Raw genomic sequence first — 12,300 nt, forward strand, 5'->3', positions numbered from 1 at the left:
GCCTGTGTGACACCTGTGTGTCGCCTGTGTGACACCTCTGTGTCACCTGTGTGACACCTCTGTGTCACCTGTGTGATGCCTGTGTGATGCCTGTGTGTCACCTGTGTGTCGCCTGTGTGTTGCCTGTGTGTCGCCTGTGTGTCACCTGTGTGTTGCCTGTGTGTCGCCTGTGTGAAACCTGTGTGTTGCCTGTGTGTCACCTGTGTGTCACCTGTGTGTCGCCTGTGTGTCGCCTGTGTGAGGGACAGAACACCATCATGACAACAGGATGCTGTTCGTCAGCTCCACACAGGCTGAACTTCCCTCCAACAGACGAGAGGAAGCAGCTCGTCAACAACAGGAAGTCAGCTTCATGTCGTTAGTTGTTAAATACCTGAGACATCCCGTCAGTCAAACCTGCAGTGATGACATCATCAGCTTCAGGTGCTTTAATGCAAATGAGCATCAGTGAAAGCAGAGTCATTTGAATAAAAACACAGTTTCCTGTGGTCACTGCGCTGTGTGCTGCACTCATCGACAACAAGCCTCAGTGGGTTATTAAAATACATATTTCATAAAGTGCTGCTCCTCCTCCTCCTCCTCCTCCTCCTCTCCGTCTACCTGTCATGTCATCTGTCTGTTTTTAACTCAGGTGTGTCCGTGTGTTAGATGACTGCCATCTCTCTTTTCTCTGAAACACCCTCTGTGTGTGTAGAAGAAATATGATTTATGATTAGATGATGACATCATGTTATCAGTGTGTCAGATTCAGGAGGATTTAGTGACGTCTGTCAGTGACGACTGAAGCTTCTCCTCCTCCAGTGTGAGATGTTGAGGAGCTGAATTCTCTCCTAAATGTGCTCTGACAGTAGAAACACAGACGCACAGTGTGGCGCCAGAGCTTACATGTACAGTGATGTGATCAGCTGACCAGAGGGCTCTGCGATGGCGCCACTTCAACTGACCCAGGATTTAGTTTCATTATCTGGTTTGACCAACTCGTCACATCGTGGTTTGATTTTCCTCACAAACATGGGGAAAAGCTAAGAAGTAACTTGGCAAGAAATGTCCTGAAAACGGCAAGACAATGGATGACTTAGAAAAAAAATAAATAAATAATAATAATAATTAAAAATAAAGGAGGGATTCAGGATTTTTCTTGTCCTTTCTTTTTTTTTTACATTTCTTTTACAGTTCTTTAGGTAATTTTCTTGTGCTTCTTACTAATGCACTAATACTAATCTCACCAACGACATGGTGGTCCCACTCTCTGACCTGTGTGACGTTTGTGCTAAAGAATAAAACAACAAAACATCAGAATAAACGAGTCATTAAATCTTTATCTTTAGATTCAGGACTTCACTCTGCTCACATGGGAACATCTGTGGTTGTCTCTCAGCTGAGAGGAAAAAACTTGTGTCAGACAGACATGTCACACACGTACTGATTGATTGATTGATTGATTGATTGATTGATTGATTGATTGGTTGATTGGTTGATTGACTGACTGTCAGATGGATCAAAGATGATCCTGATGGTTAGACGCAGTTCTTTGGTGGATACAGAGACAAACTGTGACTGTGAACTCAGACATCCTGCTTCCATTCATGTTCCAGAGCAGCCAATCAGAGGAGCCCATCAGCTTCACTCTGTCTGTTTATCTGGGACACCGTCACAAACCAACCAATGGCTGCGCAGCATTTCGTCAGCATGGAGAAGCAACTCAGCAGGAGACAACGGCAGGAATGCGGACACACACACACACACACACACACACACACACACACACACACACAGATGCAGGGTTCAGTTTCTTGTGATGGAGTTAAACAGTTGATTGACTGTAACTCTCACTGTTAGCTCAACATGCTAACATTAGCATTAGGGCTACCATGCTAACATTAGCATTAGGGCTGTAACAATACATGTATTCATATTGAACCTGGCCGTGTGTTGGATACGCATGACGAACCAAACGCCTCTCTGAACCATCCTGTCACATCAGGAAGTAAAATCTGCATCTTAAACTGTGTTTAATATAAAGGTGTCAACATGGCAGCCCACAGGAAGGGACAGGAAACATGCTGTCTGCCCCACCCACCCCCAAACCACAACATCCTGCTGCAGTCAGACACACTGAGAGGCAGCTACGCTAAGCTAACTCGTTACACGATGGTTAATGAGGCCACCAGGTTCAAAGTTCAGTTCACTGAAACATGTTAAACATGAGGGAAAGAAATCTGTGACCTCGCTCCATCAGCGTGCAGAATAAATAACGTTAAAGACAGACCTTTGATAAAGGTCATTTCATGCACAAGACGTAGGCTATTTAAGTAGGACACAGTGTCTCTGTCTCCGTCCCTCCCTCGGCCTCTCTGTTGATGCTCTGAGCAGAAATATGATTAAAATATTAAAATCATTTTCAGCTCTCGATTCATTTGAAAGGCCGACAGATGGAAAACAAGTTTTTAACTCCGCCCACTAAGATTTTTAATTGTTCCAAACCTTTTATAACTAAACTTAACTAACTTTATAGTTTAGTGTCCTGAGCTGCAAACCTTTAAAATCATGTTTCATCTCCATGTCCAGGGTTGTCCCTGCCTGTCTAAGACAAAGGCGGGCCGCCTGGGTGATTTTGGCCACCGCCTTGGTTAAAGTGTGTGTGTGTGTGTGTGTGTGTGTGTGTGTGTGTGTGTGTGTGTGTGTTTGCATGGGGGGCACTCAGATGTAGCGTCTTTTGCGCGCACAAACCCATTACTTTCAATGCAGACACACGTCATGCGCACTCACAACCCAAAGAGACACCGTTGCAGTGCGCATTCGGTGCGACGCGCTTGTTTTTTGTCCGGCGCACAGCTTCACGGACCTGCTTCTCCCTCCAGTGTTGTGTCAGATCCCGGTTCGTCATCTCCGAGATGTAGAATATGTATTAAAGAAGAGAAACACACATTTCAGGGCCGCTGACTTGTATCATCAGAACAGACATGTCCTGTGATTTTCAGCCTCCTTTCATATTTAACAGAGGGGGGACAATACCTGACAGTAATATTCTCAGCTGTCAGGATGGGCCTGCTGTAAAGAGTAAATATAATCATAGAAGGCTGAAAATCACAGGACATGTCTGATAATCATAGAAGGCTGAAAATCACAGGACATGTCTGTTCTGATTATACAAGTCAGCAGTGTGAAGCTCAAGCATGTGGGGGCCTACTTTCATATTTAATTGGGGGGGGGGCGTATCTAAAAGTACAACTGTCAAGATGTCCCCCACCACAGACCTTTGTCACCTTGGTCTCAAACAAACCCAGGGAAAACCCTGATGTTGTGAAAAAAGCTTGTCTTTGCATTTTATTTTGATCACAGCGTGTTTCTATAAAAGTGCTCCTGACGCTCAGATGTGTCTTTGACCTGCAGCTCAACATGTAGGAAATACAGAGATGTGGATTTCTGTCCGTATCGTAAGAAATTCCCGCAGGGCGTCCTGATCATGTCGTCTCCACAAGGATCAGGTGGACATACAGACAGCCTGAAAACACAGCGCCCTCTGGAGCCATAAAAATGTACCGCAGCATGAATTTTGTGAACACGTCTAATTAGCAGCTAGCATGTCGCTAACAGTGATGGTGAGTCTTCACAGTAAACTTCCTGTTCACCTCGTTAATCTAATTATTTAGACGTTAAATGAAGACGAGCCTGCAGCGACGAGACATGAGCGTGTGCTGCGCTGCCAGTTTCATCATGTCATTAATAAACATGTAGATTACTGACATTTGTGAATCGATGCCAAATCACCTCCTCACAGAGCCTGAATCTCAGGTGATCACCTGTGCAGAGCTGTGAGAGCCTGTTCACACCTGACGAGACAAAGCCTCCAGAACAATGACCGGGGGGGGGGGGGGGGGGGGGTTNGGGGGGGGGGGGGGGGGGGGGGGGGGGGGGGGTTGTCTAACAGGTTGGTCATCATGTTTCATGTCATTAACAACATGCAGCTCTCACCTCACTGCTCACACTGAAAACACAATGAATGAATGAATATCTGGACGTCTGTCTCATGTTTCCACACACAGAGGTGTTAACAGGGAAGTCTCCGCCCACTGGCAGTGACATCAGAACACAACAGCTCAACAGCAACCACTAAAGTCAAGAATCAGGAATTTCGGGTCCTCTTCAGCCCTCTAAACACACTCAGAGTGGTGACTCAGCATTTTTTGTGCATGTGAACACTCCAAGAGAACTCAGATTGCTGTGGAGGTGGTCTGAGTTCGGTTCACTTCACCATGCTGTGACCTCCAAGTGCTCCAGGTTCTCTTTACTCTTTGTCTTTGTGTTCAGCCCTCTGGACCATGTGATGTTGACCTGGGGCGCCTGAACAGACAAAACCATGTCAGCTTGTAACGCTTGCGAGGACGCAGGACGAGGAGCAGTTTGGTCCCACGCTGACCCAGGGAGGACATACAAACTCCCCACAGAGGAGCTCCCCACCTGCTGTAAGGCAACAATGCTAACCACTGCACCACTGTACTGCCGAGCTAGCTGCTAACAGTTAATGTTAACTAGTTGCTAATATTAACTAGCTGCTAACAGCTAACGTTAACTAGCTGCTAACGTTAACAAGCTGCTAACAGCTAAAGTTAACTAGCTGCTAACGTTAACAAGCTGCTAACAGCTAAAGTTAACTAGCTGCTCACAGCTAACATTAACTAGCTGCTAACAGCTAACGTTAACTAGCTGCTAATGTTAACAAGCTGCTAACAGCTAAAGTTAACTAGCTGCTCACAGCTGATGTTAACTAGCTGCTAATGTTAACTAGCTGCTAACAGCTAAAGTTAACTACCTGCTAATGTTAACTAGCTGCTAACAGCCAAAGTTAACTACCTGCTAATGTTAACTAGCTGCTAACAGCTAAAGTTAACTACCTGCTAACAGCTAAAGTTAACCAGCTGCTAATGTTAACTAGCTGCTAACAGCTAAAGTTAACTAGCTGCTAATGTTAACTAGCTGCTAACAGCTAAAGTTAACTAGCTGCTCACAGCTGATGTTAACTAGCTGCTAATGTTAACTAGCTGCTAACAGCTAAAGTTAACTAGCTGCTCACAGCTGATGTTAACTAGCTGCTAATGTTAACTACCTGCTAACAGTTAAAGTTAACTAGCTGCTAATGTTAACTAGCTGCTCACAGCTTATGTTAACTAGCTGCTAATGTTAACTAGCTGCTGACAGCTAATGTTAACTAGCTGCTCACAGCTTATGTTAACTAGCTGCTAATGTTAACTAGCTGCTAACAGCTAATGTTAACTAGCTCTCCTCCTGCTGATGTCATCACAGATTTGTCGTTCCCAGTGTGACATCATCAGAGGAAACAGCGGGCTGCGTCCTCTGACACGTCCATAGTCAGTTAACTGCGTCCCTTCGTCCCGGCAACGTCTCAGAAGATCTCTGTTTGTCTCAAACTTATCTTCTGTTGTCGTCAGGACGACGGGACGCAGTTAGTCTGAACTTAAGCTCTGCTTTCATCCTGAGACAGAAAAACAGCGACCCCTGACATCAGTGATGTCATCACATGTCATCTGATCAGCTGATACATCAGTGGACACTCAAGTGGAGCGCAGAACGCAAGAAGTGTCTCAGACGTGAACACAGCAGATGGCTCTGTGGATTATTGTGAGGATTTAAGTGGCCATTAATGATGAAGAATAACCAGGAGGAGGAGGAGGAGGAGGATTACACAAAGCTCCGCCTCCACAGATCTGACTCACTACAACTGAATCAGACTGAAGCTGCAGATTCTCTGATCAGCTGACTGTGACTCAGTGACCAGTTTCAGCTGCCCTGTTGTTTTATATCAGTGGATGAATGAATGAATTGTTGTTATTGTGTCATGTGGTTATGCCTCGCCCTCATGGGCTTACAAGACACCATAAAATCAGAGCGGGTCAGGAATAAAATAAATATATATATACATATATGAAGCCCGAATGATGTGGGGATTGGAGTATATTTACACCAATACATTACATACTTTCATCATATATATATATATATATATATATACAGTGGTGTGAAAAAGTGTTTGCCCCCTTCCTGATTTCTTACTTTTTTGCATGTTTTCCGCACTTAAATGTTTCAGATCATCAAACAAATTTAAACATTAGTCAAAGATAACACAAGTAAACACAAAATGCAGTTTTTAAATGAAGGGTTTTATTAATGAGGAAGAAAAAAATCCAAAGCTACATGGCCCTGTGTGAAAAAGTGTTTGCCCCCCAGCTCCTGTTAAAACATAACTGTGGTTGATCACACCTGAGTTCAATTTCTGTAGCCACACCCAGGCTTGATTACTGCACACCTGTTCCCAATCTAGAAATCACTTAAATAGGACCTACCTGACAAAGTGAAGTAGACCAAAAGATCCTCAAAAGCTACAGACATCATGGGGGGGGGGGGGCGTGTCAGAGAGTTATTCCAGAAAGCGGGTTTAGTGAAAACTCTGAGTATGTTGAGCCTGAGATGAGGGAAACTCTGGGTTTTCAGTTCCAGAAAGAGAAGTAAATCAAACTCTGAGTCAATCACCATGGCAACTGAGTCTGTGAACTAACCTGCTCGCTGGTTAGGTTTTTCTCTGTCTCCTCCCTCTTACAGGCTAGTTCTGACACACTGACTGAGTGTTGGTCAAAGAAAAGGTGATGATGTCACACAGTGACAGGAAACACGCTGCTGTCACTACTTTATGAAACCTGCTGCACAGTGTAGATTTACAGAGAACAATAAAGTTCATCAGTTTGAACATCAAATCTGCTGGACCCACCCTTCCTGCTCACTCTTTCCTTAACATGCGTTCTGGTCCCGCCATATTTCCCCCCCGACACCGCCGGCTGCCGTTAAACTACAAAGGCGACTGGCCGTGTGTCATGCTGACGTGAAAGGACGCCAGAAGTCACTGACCAAGCGCCAGATTTCAACGATTTGTGAGTGAGACTGTGTTGGTCCGCACGTCGTACTTTTTACTACATTATTTTATCTGAAAGCTGTCGTTTCTTTACAGATTCAGATTTCTGTATAAAAAACATAAGAAAAGTTTACAGAATATTAAATCCAACAGTTGATGAAAGTACAGCTGAAAATTAATTAGCGACTTCTTTGATAAAGACTAAAGTTGTTTTCTAATTTATTTTAATAATTGAGTTTTTATGTTTTTCAGATTATTCTTCACTTTTAATTCTGTGAGAACATGTTCCTGCGCCCAACGTCACGGCGTCGAGTTAAAACATTTAACATACCATTGAACTGTGCTGTGAAAAAGTTGACTCTCTGAAGTGGTGCAGTGTGTCCTCGCCGCATCGTCTCGACCAATCAGAGTGTAGTTTGTGTTTCCTGGTGGACTGCAAACAGACCAACCAGCCCACTGCTGTAAAAGAAGACGAAGAAGGAGACGCACACAGCTGAGTAGCGTTAGCAGTTAGCGTTAGCATGGCTGGGTTTGGTAGTCTAACTTGACGGAGTGTTTTGAGGACGTGTCACTGGTATAAAGACGAGACAACTCCAGGTCGTCGGCCACAAGTGCAGAGGTGATTCTTATGGTTAGTAATAATAATAATGATAATAACAATCATAATTTCTGAGTTTTGTTGTTGTGCATTTAAAGTGTCTGTGTGAGGGAGAGAATCAATAAGCATTAAATGAAATGTCAAACTGACCTTTGACCTTTGAGTATTTTTACAGCGTGGTGTGTTCGTACTTTTCCTGAGGAGAAGGATGTGTCACTTCCTCCACTGATCATTCTCACTGTATATATTCTGACACAGTGTCCCAACTAATCATCAACATGGTGTGTTTGACAGGAAACACGCTGAGACATGACGGCGTCTCCGTGTCCTCTGCCTTCAGACACAAACACACCTTCACTCATTAGAAACACGTGTGCAGGTTCATCAGGCAGACGTCGACTTTGTCACTGTAGTGAAATATAAACTGCAGCAGGGGTCAAACTCCAATCACACTGCAGTCCTACATGTCCCACAATGCACCTGGACAGTGTCTCTCATCTGCCTGGTAAACAGACACATCCTTCAAACACACAAACCGTAGTCTGATGACATCACTGTGACATCAGAAGGACCTACTATCCAACATGTTGTAACACAGCTTCACAGATGTGTCCTGAACATAAAGGTTAGCTGTCTGTATGAATTTAAGGTGGACGTGATGTCACAGAGACAACTTTGACCCAGCTGATGAAACTCAAACATCATCACATCAAACGGTGACTTCACAAGTGGTCAGAAAGTTTAACAATGAAAACTCTACAGATGGTCATAGTGGTGACATGTCAAAGAATAACTGACTGCGTTTCCGTCATGTGTGATAAATCCTGTCTCACTGGAACTTCTCCTGATCAAATGAAAATGGCTGAAGTGGTTCAAATTCATAATAGTGACGACCCTGTTATATCCGCTCCCTCACTCATTCACAAGTTCTCCAACAACAGTTTTTAGAGCCGTAGCCTGACGTGCACCTTCTCAGAACTGTAACTCCACGTCACAGTGACGCAGACCTCCTGTCTGTCTCTGTAAGCTGAAACCATTTCCCTGAAATATAAGCAGAGGAAATCTCTGCTAGCTGCTAGGCTAGCTTATACAATGTAAAATGCCATAGGCTTGTGCTAATAACGTTAGCATGTTGTATGGAAAACATGTCTGTGAACCTTGTGAGTTGTAACGGAGCTGAATTATGTAACGTGACCTCCTTTGGCGGAGCTGTGAGGAGTGTGTGACAGAGGAGAGATGAACACTGGTACACTTCATGTAACACAACTTGACCCTATATCAATATAAACAGTGTCCACATTTATATCTTGCTTTAAAATATATCGATATATCATACACAGTCGTTATATCGGCCAGCCCTATACAAGGCGTGGCACAACTTTGGTTAACAAGTTATTTAAATAAACAGGAATCAGATTGTAAAACTACAACAACAGTGAATCCCATCGTAGCAGAGTAACTGTGGTGTTCCCCAGGGTTCAGTACTGGGACCTCAGTTATTCAAATGATATTTGTATCTAATATGTTGAAATATGTAACGTTTGCTGACGATACAGATTTATCGTGTTCAGGTGAGGACATGAAAGAGTTATTAAAACCAGTAAAAAGGGAACTGATCATGTTTTAAAAACGGTTTGACGTTAATAAGTTCTGACTGAATGAAAATCAAAGTAAAGTGATGGTGTTGGCTGGTGTTAGGTTCACTGTGAAATAACACTGAACTTACATGGTGCTGAAATTAAAAGAGTATATGACACAAAATGTTTGGGAGTGATTACAGATCATAAAGTGGAACACTGAACTATCTAAATCTGACCTGCACCTGCACCTGCACCTGTTACTGCTGTGCTGAACCCCATTCAAAAATATGTAAATTCAAGGCAGAGCGTCGCCTGTGACAAAAACCTTCACATCACGACTGGACACAAGAACCGTGGCACCGTGTCCCCGGTCCTCCGGTACATCCGGCTCACACATGACCCGCCACACAGACACGAGCTTTCTAATATTTCAGCTTCCTGTCACCACGAGCCGTGACCGAGCCGCCGCGGTCAGGTGAGTCCGGCTGGAACAACCTGCTGCAGCTTTGATCAGACGGAGCTCTGAATGGAGTCTGTGTGTCTGAGTGTGACGTCAGAGTGTTTCTCAGGTACAGGGACTCACCTTTGTGTACAACTCGTTCACAGACATCTTGTTCCCGAACAACCGACCAACAAACTACGCTCGTGCCGTCGCTCCCATCAAGAATCCATCAGAATCCGTGTAACCGGAAGTTTCTTCGTCTAAACAACCGGACAACTTTGAGTCCGCATGTCCCCGGTGCGGCGGCGCGGCGCGGGGCGGAGCGGGCAGGTGTTCCCGGCGGAGTTTCGGTCAGTTTGTTCGGTGAAGCCTCGGCTCTTCAGTCAGCCTCGTGCTCCCCGGTAACGGCAGCTGTTGCCTCCGGTAACCACACTGCGCAGTTTCAGCGGCGACACACGTTAATCCACCGCGTTAAGAGTCGGTAACGACCCGTTAAATCAAATACAACAACCTGCCGCAGAGTGAGGACTTCCGGACAGCACGCGCACACTCTGATTGGCTGACACACACACACACACACACACACACACACACACACACACACACACACACACACACACACACACANACACACACACACACACACACACACACACACACACACACACACACACACACACACACACACACACACACACACAAGCTCATGGGAGCGCAGTTTCACCGGGTCTCAACCTGCGGCTCGCGACCCCACAGACGGTCCTGAGGCGTCACGTGACGTGACGTCATCGATCATTCGCAGGATCAATACACAGAGTGATCGGCCTGTGACCAGGTGGAAAACAACATATTAAACACGTGTCGTCCGGTGTTTTTGTTTGTTGTGCGACACAGTTGATGTGTTTGACAAAGTGTTAAAAGAGAGAATTTATAAATGATCAATTATTTATTTATTCAATATTAATTTATTAATTTATTTGTTTCCATATTTACTTCTGTATTTATTTATTTATATGTTTATTTAATCTGATATTTAATTTTGTATTTATTTATACGCACATTTATTTACTTCTGTTTATTTCATACGTCTTTACGTAGTAAAATATTAACGTTTTATTCTTGTGATGAAAAAAACGAGTCCAAAATGTTTTCCATGTTTACAGTGTTTGTTTACATAAACGAGAAAAAGACGATAGTTTCAAACTGTTAAAAATATTAAAACTTAAAACAAATATGAGAGAGACAGAGAGATATTACTTGATTTTAATATTAACTTAAATAAATAAACAATATCAACAGTTTTAATCTCTGTAATTTTCCCTTTAAATGTTCAGGATACAAACACAAACAATAAACGGTGTCAGTGTGGTGTGTGTGTGTGTGTGTGTGTGTGTGTGTGTGTGTGTGTGTGTGTGTGCGCGCACACACACACACAGTCCATACAGTGTCGTGTTACATTCTGGGACAAGGGTGCCATCTTGTGGGGAGAGCGTGCTGTTACCTGATCCTGCTGCAGCCTCATCATCATCGAGACAACACAGGTCACCGTGACCTCACACTCACACACCTGGTGTTCACACTGACGCCGTCCTGTTTACAGAGCACGCTCAGTTCAGCAGCAGCTGACTGTGACATCATCCAGAGCCAACAGGAGCACAGGTGAGCTCAGGTCAACGCCTCCTTTAACCTGTTCAACTGAATCTAATCACCTTCCTCACAAGATGGTGCCGCCGTCACACACGCCGTCACACACACCAACATACAGAGGATCTGAGTGACAAGCTGCATCATCATCATCATCATCATCATCATCATCATCAGTCTGCAGGGTCAGTTACGACATCATCCTGTCTCTGTCCTCCTGAGACCCTGCGTCCTCACATGAGGACGTCCCAGTCAGTGTCTGCTGCTCCTCATCCTTCATCCTGCTGAACTCAGACCTGTTGTCCTCGTTCAGGGACACTTTTTGTCCCATACAGACCACTATACACTGATCCATGTAAAAACAAGATGGCAGCCATCTGTGCAGAGTCAGTCTGCAGCTGATTCTGACACGGACAGAAACAGAACCTGATCACATGTCAGGGTTCAGACTTTATGAATGATTAATAATGTTTGTAGTTTGATATGACGACACGTGATATATTTAATATTCGTCTGAGACCTGATGCGTCTGTCAGTCTGTGGAGCACAGCTGTGTAGCTGTGTTGGCTGATGCTGCGCTATGATTGGCCAGCCACCATTCGAGGGGCGGGGCTTAGCAAAGGATGAATTGTTTTGATAAATGTTTCAAGTGTAAAAATATTTCACAGCTTCAGATGTTCAGATATTCTGACTTGTATAATTTCACTTGTCACTCTGAGCTGTGAGTGCGAACACGCCAGGGCGCCCTGAGGTCGTCTGTCTGTCTGTCTGTCTGTCTGTCTGTCCCACAGGCTCAACACTAAAGAGGACAGAGCGTCTGCTGTCAGGGCCCCGAGGCTGTGGACCAATCAGGGTCTTTAAGTCCCTTCTTACAACAGACTTTAATCAGTTTAAAGTTAATTTAAAGTGTTTTTATCACTTCTTATAAAGTCGTTGTTTTATGTCTCGTCTGTTTTAATGATCCACACGTGAAGAAAGCGCTTCATGAGTAAAGATTATAAAGATTATTATCACTTTATTCTTCGTCCTGATTAAACTTCTTCACTTTTATTTAAAGGTCCAATCAGTGACATCTAGTGGTGAAGCTGCAGACAGCAACAAACTGAAACTT

General features: G+C 44.2%; 1 protein-coding gene across 1 annotated transcript in view; it reads right to left on the bottom strand.

Moving 5' to 3' along the window:
- Nucleotides 1-10,131, bottom strand: part of myo5b (myosin VB) — a 52,217-nt gene extending 42,086 nt beyond the window's left edge. Inside the window, exon 1 of the mRNA XM_050053753.1 lies at nucleotides 9,687-10,131. Within this exon, the coding sequence (XP_049909710.1) occupies nucleotides 9,687-9,713 (27 nt within the window). The 5' untranslated portion in view covers nucleotides 9,714-10,131. The remainder of the gene's footprint in view (nucleotides 1-9,686) is intronic.
- Nucleotides 10,132-12,300: the final 2,169 nt, after the last annotated feature.

This window comes from Epinephelus moara, chromosome 9, assembly GCF_006386435.1.
Source record: "Epinephelus moara isolate mb chromosome 9, YSFRI_EMoa_1.0, whole genome shotgun sequence".
Taxonomy (NCBI): domain Eukaryota; kingdom Metazoa; phylum Chordata; class Actinopteri; order Perciformes; family Serranidae; genus Epinephelus; species Epinephelus moara.